Source organism: Peromyscus californicus, unplaced genomic scaffold (genome assembly GCF_007827085.1).
Source record: "Peromyscus californicus insignis strain IS unplaced genomic scaffold, ASM782708v3 Scaffold_2__1_contigs__length_46816999, whole genome shotgun sequence".
Classification (NCBI taxonomy): Eukaryota; Metazoa; Chordata; class Mammalia; order Rodentia; family Cricetidae; genus Peromyscus; species Peromyscus californicus.
Window position 1 is genome coordinate 12,063,913 of NW_026294540.1, and position 18,955 is coordinate 12,082,867.

Here is an 18,955-nt window from a genome sequence, read left to right on the forward strand (position 1 = left end):
TGCATCCTGGAGCCTGGCTCTCTCGGCTCCACTCTCCTTGTGGCCTTGAAGGGGCCCTGGCCAGGCAGGTTAAGGTCACCTGGAGACCAGCCTCTCAGGATGGTTCTGGAATCTCAGGACTGTATCTGAAATCAGGGCTTGAGGGAGCACAGGCTGAGATTTGCAGGAGGCTGCTGGGAACACACAGATGAAGAAATGGAGGCGTAGGAGCAAAGGCAGCACCTTTGATGGGACCCTGGAGTCAGACGGTCCGCTGTCCCCATGGAAATCCCGCCCAATGAGTGCCCAGAGGGGCCCAGACGGTTGTGTTACCATTCCTGTTTTAGGATAGAAGCTGTGGTGGGAGGAGGGACGGCAGGATTGCTCTGCCTTGATCCTCTTCCAAGACAGGTCAGGCCACAGGGGGATGGAGCCCATAAAACTGGTCAGACTGGATCCTCACCAGACCAAGCCCACTGGGGCCTGAGCAGCCTGCTGGAAGACAGGTGTGCTTCCATGGAGCTAAGTGCCAGGATGGCCACCGAGGTGCCACAGAACGGCCAGACTGGAGATAGGCTGGGAAGGCTATGCCAGGTGATCCTGGAATCCTTCCCTGTGTCTTCTAAAACCATGGCTCCTGCTCCTTTGTATTTCCTGTTTATTCTTGCGGGAGACTCCGCTGGAGTCCGTGGACGTTAGGGAACTTCAGCTTGAACGGCTGGTGAACTTTTGGGAGAGGTTGGTCAAATCGCCTCTTCTGACAAATGCTGGAGGAACTGGAAGTGGGAAACTGGGGTGACTCCAGACAACCTCTCAGCGCTCGGGACAGCAAAGGCCCCTTCTACTGTTACAGCTCCATTGTTAATAGAATTAGTGTTTACAGTTCAGCAGAGAAGAGCTCTTCATAGGTACCATGTTCGAGGTTATACAACACAGCAATGTTTGTCTTCAGAAAGCACTCTTCAGGGTGGGAGTATCATGTACTCTATCCCCTGGAAACAGATAAGTGGCAGGTGTTGCTGTGTTCCTTCTTGCGTTTGTTGGCATTCCCAATGTCTTTCTTAAGAAATACCAACATCGGCCGGGCGGTGGTACAGCACGCCTTTAATCCCAGGCGGATCTCTGTGAGTTCCAGGCCAGCCTGGTCTACAGAACGAGATCCAGGACAGGCACAAAGCTACACAGAGAAACCCTGTCTCGAAACAAAACAAAACCAAAAAAAAAAAAAAAAAAAAAAAGAAAGAAAAAAAGAAATACCAACATCGCGGGCTGGTGAGATGGCTCAGTGGTTAAGAGCGCTGGCTGCTCTTGCAGAGGACCCGGGTTCAATTCCCAGCACCCACATGGCAGCTCACAACTGTCTGTAACGCCAAGATCTGACACCCTCACACAGACACAAATCAAAAATAAAGTTAAAAAAAAATCAACATCGCATGTTCTCATGACCACGTCACAAATTCATTACATACTCATATAACTTTAATTCAAACCCCCACAACTTTGAAGAATAAAAAGTCTTTTACAGGAGCTGGATCGATATCTCAAGAGGTGAGGAGCACTGGCTGCTCTTCCAGAGATTCTGAGTTCAATTCCCACAGGGTGGCTCACAACCATCTGTAATGAGATCCAGTGCCTCCTTATACAGGCAGAATGAACTCTGTATACACGACAAACAAATCTTTAAAAAAAAAAAAAGAGAGAGAGTCATTTACTTTGTGTGTGTGTGTGTGTGTGTGTGTGTGTGTGTGTGTGTGTGTGTGTGTGTGTTTCTTGTGTGTCTCTGGAGGCCAGAGGACAACCTCTGGTGTAATTCTTCAGGACCAGGCCATCTTGATTTTTGAGATGGGGCCTAGAACTGAGCAAGCAGGCAGGACTGGCTGGCCGGTGAGCCACAGCGACCCTCCTGTCGCTGCCCTCCTCGTGATCACAAGCATGTGCCACACACTCCGCTTTCCCATGCGGGTCCTGGAACACAGACTCAGGAGCCCATGCCTGTGCAGCAAGCATTTTCCCGGCCTTGCCCCCTCCCCAGCCCTGGCAGGGTCTTTTACAAACCCACACTGGGATTTGTGCAGATAGCTCAGTGATTAAGACCGGGGGGCTTACACATGCTGGTGTACCCGGGCCTTGAAGCAGCGAATCTGAGGGAGATGTGGGGTCACGCGTTGGCGTGCAGTGGAGCAAGGTTAACCTCGGGAGGCACGAGAGGCATTCTTAGGGCCACATAATATGCCACGTCATGACCACTTGCTTTTTACGAACCCCTCTTTTTCTCCTAGGCCTGAAACAGAGGTGGGACTCAGGTTGCAGGAATCTGCCGGTGTGCTGGCGCTATGCTGACAGTGATCGGTGGGCACTTCATCGATCGTCCTTCAGGAACTGTTCCTCAGGTGTGGTGGCACCTGTGTTCCCAGCACACCTGAGAAACCCAGTCAGGAGCCTGTGGTGACTGTACACTCTATAGTGCACGGAACAGGCTGCAGCATCAAGTCCATTTGGAGGAAGCAGGTACCCTGAGGTCAGGTCTACAGTACAGCATGTGATGGTGCCAGCCCAGCTTGCTGCCCAGAGACGGGCTGTGGCTGCATCTTAAAGCTGAGTCCTCCCAGAAATGGCTTCATCTTTTCTGGTCTCATGGGGCCCCTGTTCCTGTATGACCTCAGACCTTGCCAAGGTGGCCATCCCCCGATCCTCAGAGAGGACACATTACTCTTCTGATCTCAGCAGCATCTTGTCTGACTTCCCTCATGCCCCACCATGACTGCTGACAGGTGGCAGAGTGTCGCAGTTAACCGGGATCTCACTCGGATGGCATGGTTCCTCTGGTGAGGTTTTCTGGAGTAGGGTAGGGAACTGGTGGCGAGGGGAGGTGAAGACATTGGGAGAATCAGGAGCCATGGTATCCATGACCCAAGGGGCCCCGGCATATGGGGCCCGTGCAGGGGAAGCAGCATAGGCGTGAGGAAGCCACGGGCACCTGAGTCACAGGGGCTATGGGAGCCTTTATTCCCATGTCCTTCATGTGACACAGGAGGTACACAGACTGTGTGTCCCAACAGTCCCTTTCTACCAGGGCATCTGAGTCAGTATTCCATGATGTGGGCACTCCAGCGGTCACAGAGTGGTTTCATCCCAGTTCCCAGAAACATCTGCTGTGGTCCGCGCCCTCGGCTTTCCTAGAAGGCCTGAGAAGGAACCCCATCGCCTCTAGAGAGAACACGGCACACAGGTGTCCAGATTCCTACAGCGTGCAAAAGTGGGGGAGCCACAGGTCAAGTCTGAGGAATTCAAGACCAACTCCCCAGGCCTGGACCCAAATGCCCTTCCTCCACGCCTAAAACACAAACTCACAGCCTATCCAGAAATGCCTTCTCTGGGGGCCCCAGAAGACTCAGTCAGCATGTCCCAGACTGAGGTGCTGGATGCGACGCAGGAACCACACATACCTGGCCTTTCCAAGCACAGAATCTACACTCTGGGCACTGCTGGTGCCTGTAGCCTGCTGGGACTCTTCATTTCCATCTTAGCCACGGTCAGCCGGTGTACCTCGTCTGGGCCATCAGCGAAGCGCAGGGCTCGGGCCCAGGCAAAGAACTGAGCCAGAGGGTAGTCGCTGCTCAGGCCCCCTGCTCCGAAGGCCTGGCAGACACATGGTAGGAAGGAGAAGGAGGCCTGGGTGAGTTCTGAATGTGACATCCTGCTCAGAACAGCTGGTGACAGCTGTCTCCCCAGGGGGCCCCCTGCGACACCTGTGAGTTCCAGACTTCACATGGGGCCACACTGCCACCCTTGGGATGCCTGAATCACCAAGGCTGTTCTTCAAGGTTGTTTCTGCTACTGAGAAAGTTCTGTGGGGGACCAGGTGTCAGGATGTGGAAGGAGGCACCCCACAGAGTCGGGGCATTGGGTCTGAGCAGCAACAGGGCTCCCCTGAGCCTGGGCCAGCTACTTGCAAGCAGAATGCTCTGGGCGAGGCACTTACTGAACTGGGCTCGGGAAGGAGGGGGGCCCTGCACGAGCTTGGTTTGAAAAGGGAAGTGGTGGGCACAGTGGAGGGCGGTGGAGGGTGGCTCACCTGAATAGCACGGTCAATTACTTGATAGGCCATGGACGGGGCTACCATTTTGATCATGGCAATCTCTAAAGCTGCAGCCTGCAGGAGAAGGCAGAGTTAGAAAAACAGGACAAAGCGCTAAAAGCATATAAAGCCAAAGTGACTGTCCGGGTAGACGCGGGGATGGGTTCTGCAAGAGGGGAATGGCAGGTACTGCGTTCTGGGCCACAGCCAGATCCAGAGGCCTGAGCGACTGCCCGTGGACAGCACCCACCTGGCAAGCACAAAGCACTGGCTTTGACTCCTAGCACCACAAACACAAAACGGCCGTGTCCAGCGACAGCGGACCGAAGCCAGAGAGGATGACCTCGGGGCTGGCCACTGACTGAGGCATCTCAAGCCTCCAGCAACAAAAGCATCAAAGAGCCAAGATCTATGCTACCCAACCCCGGTCACTGCAGCTCTTGGCTGGGTGCAGGGGCCCTGCATGGGAAGCCAAATAACCCAGCAGTCAGCATGCACCATGCCTAGCCACGATAGGCGATGGGTAATGGCGCTCTGGGAAGAAGACCCTCCGTTGGCTGACACTTCATTTGGACAGGGCCTGTGACGCCCCTCCTCCCCAGCTCTCTCTTCCCTCATCTACCTCCCCCACCGACATGCCACGGGAGTACAGAGCCACCAGACCTCCCTTTAACAAACCAGGAAAATCACAGCTGGTAAAGTGGCAGTTCCCCTCTTCCTGGGCCTTTTCTGGACGGGAACAGATGACCAGAGCTCAAGAGAACAGTAGCGTCCAAGAGCCAGACAGGGAGAGAAGGGCTGACTCTGGTGTCACTCCGGGGTGACACCTGTCACCGGTGAGGCTTCCCACCTTGTTTCCTGCCACATCCATGAGGTGGGCAGCTTTCAGCACCAACAACCGTGCCTGCTCAATGTCCACACGTGACCGGGCAATGTCTGCCAGGATGGTGCCATGCTCCACAAGGGGCTTCCCGAAGGCTGTGCGGGACATCACCTACAGACGCCAGAGAGACAAGGCTGAGGAGCCGGGCCTAGAGTGGCCCTGCGAGGCTCGGGAGCAGGGGATCCGCAGGGGAGCAGGACACACGGGAAGGGAGAGAGCAGAAGCGGGAGCTGCCTGCCTGCTGACTGGCGGCAGGGTTCTGAGCATAGGCCATAACGCTCATCACAGATGCCACACCTATGCGGAACATCCTGCGAAGGCTGACGGACTGGACACAGCTTCAGTGACCCCGGAGAGCTCACAATGCTGCAGGTCAGAGGCAGGAATCTCAGGCTACCTTCGTGCCTCAACAGCCATGTATTGACCACTGCTGTGTGAAATCAACATCCTCGTGACTCAGGGAAGTCCTTCTGGAAGGTGGAGATGCCTGCCTCCACCAACCCCGAAGCTAAGGATGTTGTCAGATGGTACCAGAGACCTCCAGCAGAGATGTCCCCACTTGTGTTGGGACTCGCCTGCCTGATGCGCCATCAACTATCCGCAAGTGTTTTATGACTCTCTGTTCTGTTCCTATACAAACTTCATGAAGCTGGGCATGGCAGCAAACCTGAATCCCAAAGAGAAGCAGGTGGGTCTCTGTGAGTTCGGGGAGTGGGGTGGAGACTGGGGTGGGGGCTACACAGTGTGAGACCCTGTCTCAAAACAAAAGGAAACTTGGTAAAACTTAACACATTGCAACATGGAATCTGAGATCATCTAAATCTGTATTCCTGGGCAATGGTCATTCACACATGGCTCTGAAATCACCTTCTTTTGAGGTGAGAGCCACTTTTTACACACACTACACTAAGCCACCATCTCCTGGTGGTCAGATTACTTCTGAGAACCCTTTACTGAACCTCTGGGTATGAGGCTGGGAAGAGGGAAGGCCCTGAGCTGCTTCTGACCAAGGCAGTACCCAGGAAGGCAGGGGTGGGGGGGGACTGTGGGAGCCTCACCAAGGGGCAGGTCGCCACCTGCTGACGATGGCCAGCCTCACACCCTGGAGCCCCATCTTAGATGGAAAGGGCTATCAAGGCATTCTTCTTTCATGTGTTTATTGATCTATCCTTGGGGAAAGTAACTTTTACACAAATAATTTATCTTGTGGCACGACTATCCATTTCCAGACAAAAGGCAGAAAAAAATACATAGTATCCCACCATCTAATTTTCTATAGTGACAGCAGGTGGCTGTCAACAGGGCACAGTGTGTCTGCAGCGTGAGCTATTTGGGAGGTTGAGGTAGGCAAGCTGTTGGAGTCTAGGAGCTTGAGACCAATCTGGATAGCACAGCAAGCCCATCTCAAAACATATGGTTGGTATTTGCCCCTCCATACGTTCTATATGCATATAAATATATACATACATACTGTCTTTAAGTTTTATTATATATTTTGTGGGTTCAATGTAGTCCCTCCCGATCTATATTGAGTTTACTTTGTTTCTCAAAGAGACTCATATATGCTTTGCTGTGCACATGGGATCGAGTTAATCATCAGTAGAATAAGTTTTCACCAAATTATCCTGTGCTTAAAGAGACCTAAAATAAACCATGTGGGGGACAGACTCATGAAGTTAGAACCGACACCAGCTACTCAGTCATGCTGAACCAAACTGCTCCTTGCCTCCTGCAGACCCCCACTCTGCTGCCCTGATGTACTATGTAGGCCTGTAGCTGTTAAGGGGCCCACAGCAAATGACTTCTGTTGTTTCACACAGTGTCTTGTTATGGAATCTAGCCTAGTCTGGAAGTTGCAGCAATCCTTCTGCCTCAGCTTTCACGGGCTGGAATTACTGGAATAAGATCCCATGCTGGCTCAGATTATATGTTCTGGACACACTGGACAAGGAGGGTGATATGCATAGGCCGAGGTGCTGTGTCCCCACAGGTACAAACAGGCAACTCAGGATCTCCCTGGGGTCCGAGTTTTAACCATGTGCTGGGAGCACAGACGGCTCTTGGCTACCCATGATCCTGTGGGCGTTGGTACCTCACCCTCAGCTACCATAAAGCCTGGCCTTGGCTTCTGGCCACTTGGACAGAGAGGTGGCCATTCCACTCTGTAAGTCATCCGTGGCCAAGGAGAGCAGACGCAAAGTAGAGATCACAGATTCTGGGCATGAACATCATCCTGAAAATCATCATTCAGAAGGGCACCAGAGTTTGAAGTTCCCCGGCCAGCAACAGTGGCTGTGAGACACTGTAGGAATTAGGGGACTCACGCGGGTCTTCATGAGCGCCAGGGCCCTCTCCGAATACCCAATCAGCCTCATGCAGTGATGGATCCGGCCAGGCCCCAGCCTGCCCTGCGCGATCTCAAAGCCTCGACCAGGGCCTAGGACTATGTTCTCTTTGGGCACACGCACGTCCTTGAAATGTACTTCACCATGGCCCCCTGAAAGACCAAAACACATTTTCCTTGGATGTGCTTACTCCTCTAGTGCTGGTACTGTCCCCAGACCTTAGCCTTCTAACTGTGTCACAGCTAAGGAGAGGACTGGGGTGGAATGGTGGGGGATGACTCGGACAGATGGATGGACAGAAACAAGGGAATAGAATTGCTGTCTTCGGCAAAAACAAGTTATTCTGCCATTCCTTGTGGTTTTTCAAATCAGGGTTTCTCTGTATAGCCCCGGCTGTCCTAGAACTCACTCTGTAGACCACACTGGCCTTGAACTCAGAGATCTGCCTGCTGGGATTAAAGACATGGGCCACCACTGCCCAGCTTCTGCCATTTACTTTAAAAGTTTTGCCGCCAGGCGGTGGTGGCGCACGCCTTTAATCCCAGCACTCGGGAGGCAGAGCCAGGCGGATCTCTGTGAGTTCGAGGCCAGCCTGGTCTACAGAGTGAGTTCCAGGAAAGGTGCAAAGCTACACAGAGAAACCCTGTCTCGAAAAACCAAAAAAAAAAAAAAAAAAAAAAAAAAAGTTTTGCACATTTAATTTTACTGCTGAGTGTGTGTGTGTGTGTGTGTATGTGTGTGTGTGTGTGTGTGTGTCTGCACATAGGCACGGTGAATTTGGGGAGGTCAGAAAACAACCTGTGGGAGTCAGGTCTCTTCTACCATGCAGGTCCTGGGGATTGAACCCATGTTGTCGGGCTTGGCAGCAAGCACCTTTACCTACTGAGTCATCTCACTGGCCACGAGTTATTTAGTTTTAGGACAAATAGCAGAATCAGCTCTCTTCTTTTACCGTGTGGGTCACAAGCACTGAACTCGGGTCATCAGGCCTGGCGGAAATACCCACTGAGCCATGTTTCAGGCCTTGTGGGTAAAATAGGATGCAGGCCAGAACCTCGAGATGAGGAACAATGCATCAGTTCTCCGGGGATGCCAGAGGTGAGGGTGTGAATGCTGTCCGTAGAAAAGGCCCACTCCTCACATAGGTGAGGGACTCCACTGGGGCTGTGACCTGCACAAGACCCGAAAGCCAAGCCCGCTGCCCTGGCGCCTCTGTCCGCCTGTCTCGTCTCGAGGACTCCTGCTTATCTTCTGAGATTAGAAGAGGAAAGTCAAGCATAAACACACACAGGCAGTCTGCTGGGCCGTTCGTGCTTCTTAGCAAACAAATGGCTGGTACCACCCTTGGTATATATAAAGATTCTCAGTACACGGAAATTTCTGAACAGAACGCGGGCTCCCCAAAACTGCTGCCCATGGACTAGAGCCATACTCAGAGTGACTGACCCTGGGAGATCTAACCTGGAGCATCCTCCAGTCCATACACTGACAAAGGCCGGATGACATTGATTCCTGGAGTGTCCATGGGAACCAAGACTATGGACTGCTGCTGGTGCCTCGGGGCCTGTGGGTCTGTTTTTCCCATAAACACACAGAGTTTGCAGCGTGGATCCAGGATGCCTGCCAGGAGAGAAGACAGATGCATTCTATCAGCAGATGCCAAGGCCATGGAGCCTCTAACCACAGGAAGCCCTGGCCTGTCAAAGGCAAAGCTAGGACCCTGACAGGCCCACCCAACCAGAGAAGCACGTGCAGGCTCCAGGCCAGACAGAACTTACCACATTGAGACTGGAATCCAGCACCATAAGAGCAATGTTTTTTATGTTTGTTTTTTGTTTTTTTTCGAGACAGGGTTTCTCCGTGTAGTTTTGGTGCCTGTCCTGGATCTCGCTCTATACCAGGCTGGCCTTGAACTCACAGAGATCTGCCTGGCTCTGCCTCCTGAGTGCTGGGATTAAAGGTGTGTGCCACCACTGCCTGGCCTAAGAGCAATGTTTTAACTATGAACATTTTGTCTGCATGCAATGTGCATCATGTATGTGCAGTGCCCAAAGAAGCCAGAAGAGGGAGCCAGATCCTCTGGAACTAGAGTCACAGATGGTTGTGAGGCACCGTGTGGGTACTGGGAATCGAACACCCTTAACTGCTGAGCCCTCTCTCTCCAGCCCCATGAAAACTAAAATTTAAAAACCATCATGTTAGATTTGAAAAAAACAGAAAGAAGACCCAAGGTGGCTGCCATAAAGGGCTTCCTCTAGCTTGCTGAGGAAGAGGGTTACGTGATGAGATGTCTACAAAACGAGACAGCTCACAAGTTCATCCACGGTGAAGCAGCCAAGCCAGACCTGGCTGCAAAAGACTTTGAAGACAGTGCACCCTCTAGTGGACGCTGGGGGTTGTTAGGCCCAGGACGGTGGCATCCCTGGGAACACCCAGAAGACAACTGAACTAACTTCAGGCTCTCAAGCTCCCATCTGGTGTCTGCTGCGGGAAACTGCTGAAGACTCCAAGGCCGATCTGTGCTCCAGCGGGCCGCTGTTGTGCTTTGTGGGAGGCATGAGGATGGGCCAGCCTCAGCTACACAGCAAGTCTGAGGTCAGCACGGGCTACATGATAACTTCTGTGTGTGTGTGTGTGTGTGTGTGTGTCTGTCTGTCTCTCTCTCTCTCTCTCTCTCACACACACACACACACGCACGCACGCACGCACACAAATTTCTCATTGACAGAAAAAAAAAGATTCTTCTACAAACTGCTGCTTCCTCTGCTTCCTCCCCACAGCCTGCCCTGCTATCCCCACAGGTGCTAGAAAGAACAGCTTTAGACAGGGGCCCTGGAGTCACGCAAATTCTGAGGCCTGTTCTCCACTTGCTAGATTGGTACTACAGCCTTAGGTAAGTGACTGGTCACCCCGAGTCCTAGTCTCCTCCTGTGAAACGGGATGGGGTCACCAGCCCGGCCTTAGGGGAAGTACAAGCACGCTGTGAGCTGAGGGACAGAGAGGCACTTGGAAGCCCCTGAGATACAATACACGTGACCTCAGAGCAGGGGGAAGCCTCCAGGAAGACTCCCAGCTGAAAGAGGCTGGCAGGGCGGGGTAAAGAGGGCTGCCTGCAGGGGTACGGCCACAGGTGTGGTCGCCTGGTGACACCTGGAGGTCCCACAACACAATGTACCCCGTGCGGCTCCTACAGACGTCAGAGAGGGCTGCTGGTCCACACAGACTGAAAAACTGAAAACGCTATTCCGGGTCAAGTACCTGAGATCCACCACTTGCGACCATTTAAGACATAGGAGCCACCTTCCTCTCTGATGGAAGCCTCAATATTGGAGGCATCTGACGAGGCCACCTGCGTGGGAGCACGTTCTGGTTAGAGTCCCCATGGACCTACACGCCCCAGGGGCAGAGAGCAGCTGGGGCCCCCCGCCAAAAGGCGTGAACACAGTACCTGGGGCTCAGTCATGGCGAAGCAGGAGCGGATCCTGCCCTCCAGCAGTGGCACCAGCCAGCGGGCCTTCTGTTCCTCGGTGCCATACCGCACCAGGAGCTCCATGTTCCCCGTATCCGGGGCAGAACAATTAAATACCTGAGGAGGAGAAACACATGGGTGCCCCCACATCTTCAACCTCCTGGAAGAGGCAGGGCTGGACCCCTTCCACATCACTGACCCCCTCACATCTCATAAAAGCCCTTCCTCTCCCCAGAGAAGGCTCATACACACCTGAAGTCAAGTCTCAGATGCCCCGAACCCCCCTGCCCCCATATATCACTTCTTTGAAGTAGAGGACCCTGGAGCCAGGGGCTAGAAGCCCCCACAGCCCACACCCCTGGGTGGTTCTCCTGCTGAGCCAACTACCTGTGCAGGCTGAAGTCAGCTGCCTGTTACCTGCCTTCTTTTCTCGTGTGATGTTCAGGTCGTATGGTACCCCTAGATCTGACTTCCCACACAGGCAACTGGCCATGTGGGGAACATGTTCTCACACACTGGGGGGACTGTACCTCAGAAGCATACAGGGACATGCCCATTACTTCACACAGATGTGCGTACTCTACGTTAGTCAGCCCCGCTCCGTATTTTTTCTCAGGATCTGTCTCCAAGGGTAGGAAAAGGTTCCAAAGCCCTTCAGCCTTGGCTTTCTCCTGTCAGGGGAAAAAGGAGAGACTCAATCACTGAATCTTTAAAAAAAAAAAATGTATATCTGCTGGGTGGTGGTACACGCCTTTAATCCCAGCACTCGGGAGGTAGAGCCAGGCGGATCTCTGTGAGTTCGAGGCCAGCCTGGTTTACAGAGCGAGATCCAAGACAGGCACCAAAACTATATGGAGAAACCCTGTCTTGAAAAACAACAACAACAAAAAATTTATATTAAAGATAAAGATTTATACAGGACTGATGGCACCCATCTTTAACCCCAGTGCTTGGGAGGCAGAGGCAAGTGGATCTTTGAGTTTGAGGTTACACTGGTCTACATGTTGAATTCCAGGCCAACCAGGGATGCATAGAGAGACTCTTGTCTCAACAAAACATAGCAAAGCAAACCTAAACAATGTAAGTGTGTGTGTGTGTGTGTGTGTGTGTGTGTGTGTGTGTGTGTGTGTGTATGCATGTGAATGCAGGGCCCATGGAGGCTAGAGGTGTGGTGTTGGAACCACTGGAGATGGAGTTTCAGGTGGTTTGTGAGCACCTGGTGTGGGTACTAGGAACTGAACTTGGGTCCTCTGCAATAGCAGTATTCTCTTAATGTCTGAGCCAACTCTCCAGCCATGACCATCTATTATCTTCTTTGGGGAGAAGGGAGTAGGGCAGGTTTCCTCTATATAACAGCTCTGGCTGTCCTGTCCTGGGACTCGATTGTAGACCAGGCTGGCCTGGAACTCACAGAAACCCACCTGCTTGAAGGCTGGGATTAAAGGTGTGCACCACCATCATCTAGCAGCCTGGATATTTCATCCTCTTGCCTCCACCTCCCAAGTGCTGGGATCACAGGAGATGCACTATGCCCGGCTTACCATTCTCCTTTCTCACCACAGCTACCTCGCTGTGACAGGATAAAACCTGATTAATCAGCAGCTGTCTCTTTCTAGTGACAGGAGACCAAGCCGACGCCACTCAGCCCCCTTCGACTCTTCCCTCGTTGGTGAGGGTCAGCCATGTTGACGAGCTTGCTTACCTTGAGGTCTTCTATCAGCGGGGAAGGGGTCCACCTGTCAGCCGAGGCCTGGTGTCTCTGCAGCTCTGGCTCCAGGGGGTACACGTTCTGTTCCATAAACTGCAACAGCTGGTCATACAACTTTCTGACCCGAGGGGAGAGGCCCTCTGGAGAGATGATCAGGCCTCCCTTTGCCTCCTGAGCAGGGGAAGCAGCTGCTACGGTACTGTAACTCCTCACACCCGTGGGGGTCTGCTGGGGGGGCCGTGACCCAGCACATGCGCGGTAGGATCTCACTAGTGGTTTGGCAGCTGGCATCTCCTTGAAAATCCGGAACCCTTCTTTGGTGGCAAAGTCCCATGCCAGCTCAGCCATGAACTCGGTGAGCTTCCCGCTTTGTTTGGCAGTTGCCGAGTTTGCCTGTCCTAGGCAGAATGGAAGAACTGGTTACCCCTAACCAGCCTTCCTGGTGACTGAGCAGCGACAGGGCCGATATTCCGAGGGCAGCCACTGCCACCGGCTCAGCGCCTGTTCCATCCACACCGGGGCCTGGGCCCTGTACTCCCAGGCCAACGCTGTCTGAATCTGAATTCAGTGGACGAGGAAACTGAGTCTGCAGAGGGCAGTAAGTCAGTCCCCCTGAGAACCAGCAATCAGAGGTCAGATGTCGCCGCTGCTTGCCATTCCTTTCCCTAAAGGAGCTGATTTAGGCTTTGGTGGCGCGCACCTTTAATCCCAGCACTTAGGAGTTAGAGGCTGGTGGATCTCTGAGTTTGAGGCCAAGCTGGAACACAGCAACAGCCAGGACAGTCAGGGCTACGCAGAGAAATCCTGTCTCAAAAAACAAACAACCAACCAACCAAAACAAAACAAAACAAGAAAGCAAAACACAAACAAAAATAAACAAAAAGAAGAACAAGAAGCAGCTGATTTAGTGATACCCCCAAGTCGCTGTGCAGCACCTAGGAACAGTAAGAGATCCTACTCGATCCCAGAGCAGCCCTTCTGAGAAAACGCCATGGCTAGTCTAGGCACCATTTTCTCTGGACGATAACGCCAGCATCACAGAGTGCCCTGGCATTTCCCGCCCTCTGCTTCTCTGTTTTTGCTGTTTGTATTTTGAAGACAGGGCCTCTTGGAGCCCCCAACGTGTAGCTGAGGACGATCTGGAGGTCTTCGTCCTCCTACCCCACCTTCCAAGTGTTGGGATTCCAAGTGTGTGCCCCACATCTGGCTATACACGTACACGTTGCTATGACGGTTCAGAAAATTGGTCCTTACGCTATTCTGGCCAAAGCTGTCTCCTCAACGCCTCTGTGACCATCAGGCTGGCCAACACTTACCTGTGAGGGACCGCTTGTAGACTCCCTGTAGAATTGCAGCCACACGGAAAAACGAGAAAGCCATGTAGAAGTTCCAGTTATCGACGGGCGAGAGGCCCATGTGAAGACAGTACATCCTGAAGTACTCCTCCACCGTTGGGATGCCCAGCTGTGTCACATCCTGGTCCCTGAACCCTGAGATAAGAGACAGAGTCGTCCCTAAGTGGTTGCTACCTACACTCCCCTACCGCTAGCAAGCCTGGATTCTGAAAGCCACGATGCTCCTGAACCACTTTCACAGCTATGTGGCAGCTTGTGAGTCCAGTGGCTCCTTGCTCTAGCCGATGGCCTGAGGCAAGCATGAAGCTCCTATTTTACAAACTGTTCTCTCAAGGTTTCCGACCAAATTAACAGTAAATAAAGGAATGTGGCCTCTGATTACCCCTGGACCACAGCTCCCGGATGGAAGCCATCCTCCACCAGACATGTGATTACAGACAGTCGTAAAGGAGGTGGCGCATACACTAAGTGGAAACAATGAGATCATAACATTAGATGGTCATTGGTTTTCGTCATTTGGTCATTGAAACAAAATATTGTTTCCATAACAGACTGGGTGCGATGACACACGCCTGTAATCCCAGCACCGGGAAAATGGAGGTAGGAGTGTCAGGAGCCTGTCTCAGGGCAGATAACCCAGAAACAAAAGACAAAGATAGATACACACACAGAATGGAAGGCATAAGTTGAAGCCTGGGCATATCAGCAAGAGCTGATGCAAGCTGACGGTACAGCTTGATGCCAGAGGATCAGCTAGTGTGCACGACGCCCGAGACTCAATCCCCAGGGCAAAAAGAAAAATTGGAAAGGAAAGAATGTGCGATGGATGAAAGGAGATACATCCCATTCGTACCCTCACATTCTAGTGACACTATTATTCAAACTACTTGTACCTCGCTTTCCAGCCCAGCCCAGCCCAGCCACCACCATTTCAGCCAGTGCGTGTCACAGTGCTTGCCACTGAACGGGCTCCTACCTCTCAGTATGGGAAAGCTGGACGGTAGGTAGTGAGCCAGGCAGCTGTACGCCACGTCGGCAAAGGGGTCCCCTAAGGTAGAGAGTTCCCAGTCCAGGACAGCGAGCACCTCTGCCTTTTCGGGATGGAACATCAGGTTGTCCAGCCTACGAAGCCACAGAAAGGATGGAGACAGCTGGGAGGACTCCATCTGCCCCTCCCGGCTCACCTTCCACCAGCCTGTAAGCAGTGCCTCGGCCAGCCGCTAGGGCTCCCAGGTCCTCTCACTACTAGCTGGCCTCAGCCAGTCAGAAGCACCAGCAGGGGATGTTTAGTTAGCTGTCCTCCCCTCCCGAGGGCCACAGCTCTGGCCAGGAGCCCTCTCTGACGTTACCCCTTCTGGATTCATGCCCTCTCTGTGGCGGCACTAAAGCAAGCCTGCGAATCCTCTGACACACTAGCCACTCCACGAGGCACCTGGCTTCTAACGAATGTCAAGTGGAAGAAGTGAGGGATTTCCAGGGTGGCGGAGGTCAGTGAAGGCAACATGGCTTTTTTTTTTAGTACGCTCACCTTTGGAGACATGAGCTACCAGGGAAGTCCCGTGACCCAGGGGCCACCATCCTGGGAAGCCACAGAGCCACAGAGAATGGCCTGAGGAGCCCAGCCATCGGCAAAGCGAGCCTGCCAGAGAGCCACCCTGGTGGAGATGTGTTATCCTGTCCCAGCTGTCAGCTCCGGGGCCGTGGTGAAGTCTGTTACATGCAGTAGCTACAGCAGAGCTTGCTGGCCCAGGCAGAACCACTGGTTAGGAACTCCACCGTGGTTCCAGTCTGTTCAGTGGCCTCTCCTTTTAAACTCTCCAGTGGCCTCCGAGTCCTTCTGAGTCCTGACTAGACACTAACACAGGCTTGATTTAAAATAAATGGAAGGGGCTGGGGAGCGGGCTCGGTGCTGATGAGCACGTACTGCTCTTGCAGAAGACCCGAGTTTGGGTCCCAGCACCTGGTGGAAGTTTGGCTCACAACCACCGGTTCCAGGATCTCACTCCCTTCTGGCCTCCATGGGCACCTGCACACATAGACACTTCATCAAAAGTCAACGAAATCTTTAGAAGAAAAATGACCAAACATGCAACAAGAAGGGAACAGCATGCAGCCCCACGGGCCATCTTCCTCACAGAAGCCACACCTTCTGCTTGGCTGGTTTTTTTGTTTTGTTTTGATTTGTTTTGTTTTTTTTTTTATTTTTTTGTTTTTTCGAGACAGGGTTTCTCTGTGTAGCTTTGGAGCCTGTCCTGGATCTCACTTTGTAGACCAGGCTGGATTCGAACTCACAGAGATCTGCCTGCCTCTGCCTCTGTCTCCCAAGTGCTGGGATTAAAGGCATGCACCACCGCCGCCCGGCATTGGCTGTTTTTCCTTGAAGCTCTAACACACAAACACCCCAAGTTCAGCTCACGGCCTCCACCCTCACTCCCCACCTTCTTTGAACTTGGTCTGTATTAGTCTCACGTTCTTCCGTCTTAGCTATGCACACACTTACAATCCACCGGTGGCATTCTCTCAATCCTTGGTAAACTTGCATAAATATCACAGGCACTTATCCTTTGGGAACTGACTCTTTGCTCCTCAGCATGAACTGACTCTTTTCTCCTCAGCATGGTCCTCTTGAGATTTATTGAGGTTGACTCACGGAGAGCCAATCGGTTTATTTTATCTGCTAAGCAGAATCCCAGCACACCACCAAACCACACGGTTGGTTCATCGTGTGCTACAAGGAGCAGCGGGCTGGCATCTTTGCCGAGACTCCTTGGAGATGCCAGGCTGTGCTAGAGGGGAACGGGTGGTCGTGGTGGGCTCGCTTGGTCTGCTTTTCCTGGCTTTAAGCTTTCAAATCCAGCAGTTTATGTTCCCGCCTCCTTCAAGGTGCCCTCATCCACGGAGTGGCAGGTGGAACCCTCTTTGATAGTGTTACCTCTAAGGGGAGCACACTCTAAGAGCAGGGATGCTTTTCCGGCAGTGTCTTCGGGCTTCCGCCAGAGCTGAGAGGCCTTTAGACCGCTGCTCTTGTGTCACTTGTGACACTTGTGGCAATGACAAAGGCCATAAAACAGTTATGGCTAGTCGTCACCCGTCCCTACTCTTCCCCACCAAATAGGGAGATTTGCATGGGGAGGGGGTCTTCTAGGGTCCTAGGTAGAAGATAATTAAACAAATGTAAGCAATTTATCAAGTGGTTGGGGGGGCCGGAATAAGATGTGTAGTTCAGCTGGGCGGCGGTGGCGCACGCCAGCACTCGGGAGGCAGAGGCAGGCAGATCTCTGTGAGTTCGAGGCCAGCCTGGGCTACAGAGAGAGATCCAGGACAGGCTCCAAAACTACACAGAGAAACACTGTCTCGGAAAACAAAAAACAAAACACACACACACACACACACACACACACACACACACACACACACACACACGATGTGTAGCTCAAAGGCGGCCTCCAGGAGCTGCTGGGAAGCAGAAAATGGTTGACTGTGCCCTGAGTGCCTCAAGAGCAGAGTCCAGGGCAGCCCTGGAAGGTCAGCTGGACACCCAGTGGGATGGAGGTGTACTGAGGTCTAGGGAAGGCAGAACTCTAGACTCCGCTCACACCCCAGGAAACCACATCCGCTCCCCGACCTCCTTCAGTCTGGGCACAAGGTCAACACCCAACACTGAGCCCACAGGGTGTGCACATGCCCTCATCTACCTGATCTCAACACTGTTTCCACACCCAGCACAGCTCCTCCCCACAGGCACACGGGACAGCGTCTGCAAGCAGCTCTGGGAGAGGGGGCTGCTATGGACCTTAGTGAGCAGAAGCCAGAGATGATGCTTGACCTCCTAAGAGGTCACGGTGTTGACAATGAGCAATGAGGAGCCCTGATATAAAGGAAACATTCTGCGAAGGATTACTGCCGTCTGTAATATGGGCCACTGACTTGGTCTCCCCTGCACGGGCCTTGCCCATCAGTTTCCACATGGGATACCCTGCCGCCACCGCCGCCGCCCTGCGCCCCCCTCACCCCCCACCCCCCACCCCGCGGCTGCGTCTACCTGAAGTCGCCATGCACCACCGTGGTTCTCTGCTGCCTGGGAAGGTGCAGCGGCAGCCACTGGATAAGCCTCTCCATTGCTGGGATGCTGCTGGTCTCCGCTGCTCGGTACTGCTTGGTCCAGGTCTGTACCTGGCGATGAATATAGTTCCCTGAGGGAAAGAGGGTTGGGACATGGTACGCCGTTCCGACGGCCTTCGGTGCCCTGCAAGTTCAGGAGAGCGGTGAGAACATCAGCAGCTCCGTGCCAGTGCCGTGTGTCTGAACTTGTTCTGGTGATGGGGAAATTCCTATGTGAAGCACCTGCACATCGTGGAAGCCACTTTGCCTCGGCCCGTTCGGCCCTGTTGTTGCCCCATGAAAAAACTCCAAGCCTGACCCCTGATCTTTGTGAGCTTTCAAACGGCCGAATAAATCCCTTCTCGGTCAAGTATAACGGTGGTAGGCTAAGAGCATGAATCTGGAGTCGGACTAGCGGGGGTGGGATCCATCTCTGGCGTCATCCGGCTGTGTGATGACAGGGACCCTACCTAACCCTGCTGGGTCTGACTTTCCTCACCTTGATAGGCGCTTCCCAGAGCTAAAGGAAGGATAAAATACATAAGGGTGAGCCTGGCATAGTGGCGTATGCCTTTAACTCCAGCACGCAGGAGGCAGAGGCAGGTGGATCTCTGAGTTCGAGGCCAGCCTGGTCTGCAGAATGAGCTCCAGGACAGCCAGGGCTACACACAGAGAAACTCTGTCTCAAAATGCCAAAATAAATAAATAAAATAATATTAAAATAAAGTACATATAGTTGAGGTGGGAAGGTCATTTTAGACAAGTTCAAGGCCAGTTTGGCAACAGAGTGAGACCCTTGACATAGCAAGAAAAGTTTTTTTTTTCTTTTCTGCCTTTTTTTTTTTTTTTTTGAGGCCAAGTGTGGCTGGGCAGTGGCAGTTACACCTTTAATCCCAGCACTCAGGAAGCTGAGGCAGGTGGATCTCTGTGAGTTCAAGGCCAGCTTTGTCTACAGAGCAAGTTCCAGTACAGCCAGGGCTACACAGATAAACCCTGTCTTGAAAAAAACCAAAAAACAAACAAACAACCACCTTCCC

At 52.8% G+C, this 18,955-nt stretch overlaps 1 protein-coding gene across 6 annotated transcripts in view; it reads right to left on the bottom strand.

Annotated features, from left to right (window-relative positions):
- Positions 1–1,436: 1,436 nt before the first annotated feature.
- Acad10 (acyl-CoA dehydrogenase family member 10) overlaps positions 1,437–18,955 on the bottom strand; it is a 42,062-nt gene continuing 24,543 nt past the window's right edge. The window contains exons 10-23 of one of the 6 annotated variants that reach the window (XR_008222028.1): positions 17,860–18,010; positions 14,794–14,939; positions 13,779–13,952; positions 12,457–12,860; positions 11,285–11,425; positions 10,734–10,871; positions 10,544–10,634; positions 8,747–8,905; positions 7,265–7,437; positions 4,908–5,051; positions 4,055–4,132; positions 3,426–3,618; positions 2,086–3,220; positions 1,437–1,657 (exon numbers count right to left, since the gene is read on the bottom strand). Coding sequence is in view for 2 of the 6 variants with exons in the window: in XM_052755266.1 (XP_052611226.1) it covers positions 3,448–3,618; positions 4,055–4,132; positions 4,908–5,051; positions 7,265–7,437; positions 8,747–8,905; positions 10,544–10,634; positions 10,734–10,871; positions 11,285–11,425; positions 12,457–12,860; positions 13,779–13,952; positions 14,794–14,939; positions 17,860–18,010 (1,970 nt within the window). In the remaining 4 variants the exon portion in view is untranslated. Of the gene's footprint in view, positions 1,658–2,085; positions 3,221–3,425; positions 3,619–4,054; positions 7,438–8,746; positions 8,906–10,543; positions 10,635–10,733; positions 10,872–11,284; positions 11,426–12,456; positions 12,861–13,778; positions 13,953–14,793; positions 14,940–17,859; positions 18,011–18,955 lie in introns of those variants that run through there. The other 5 variants (XM_052755266.1, XR_008222030.1, XR_008222029.1 and 2 more) reach the window with 5 other exon arrangements.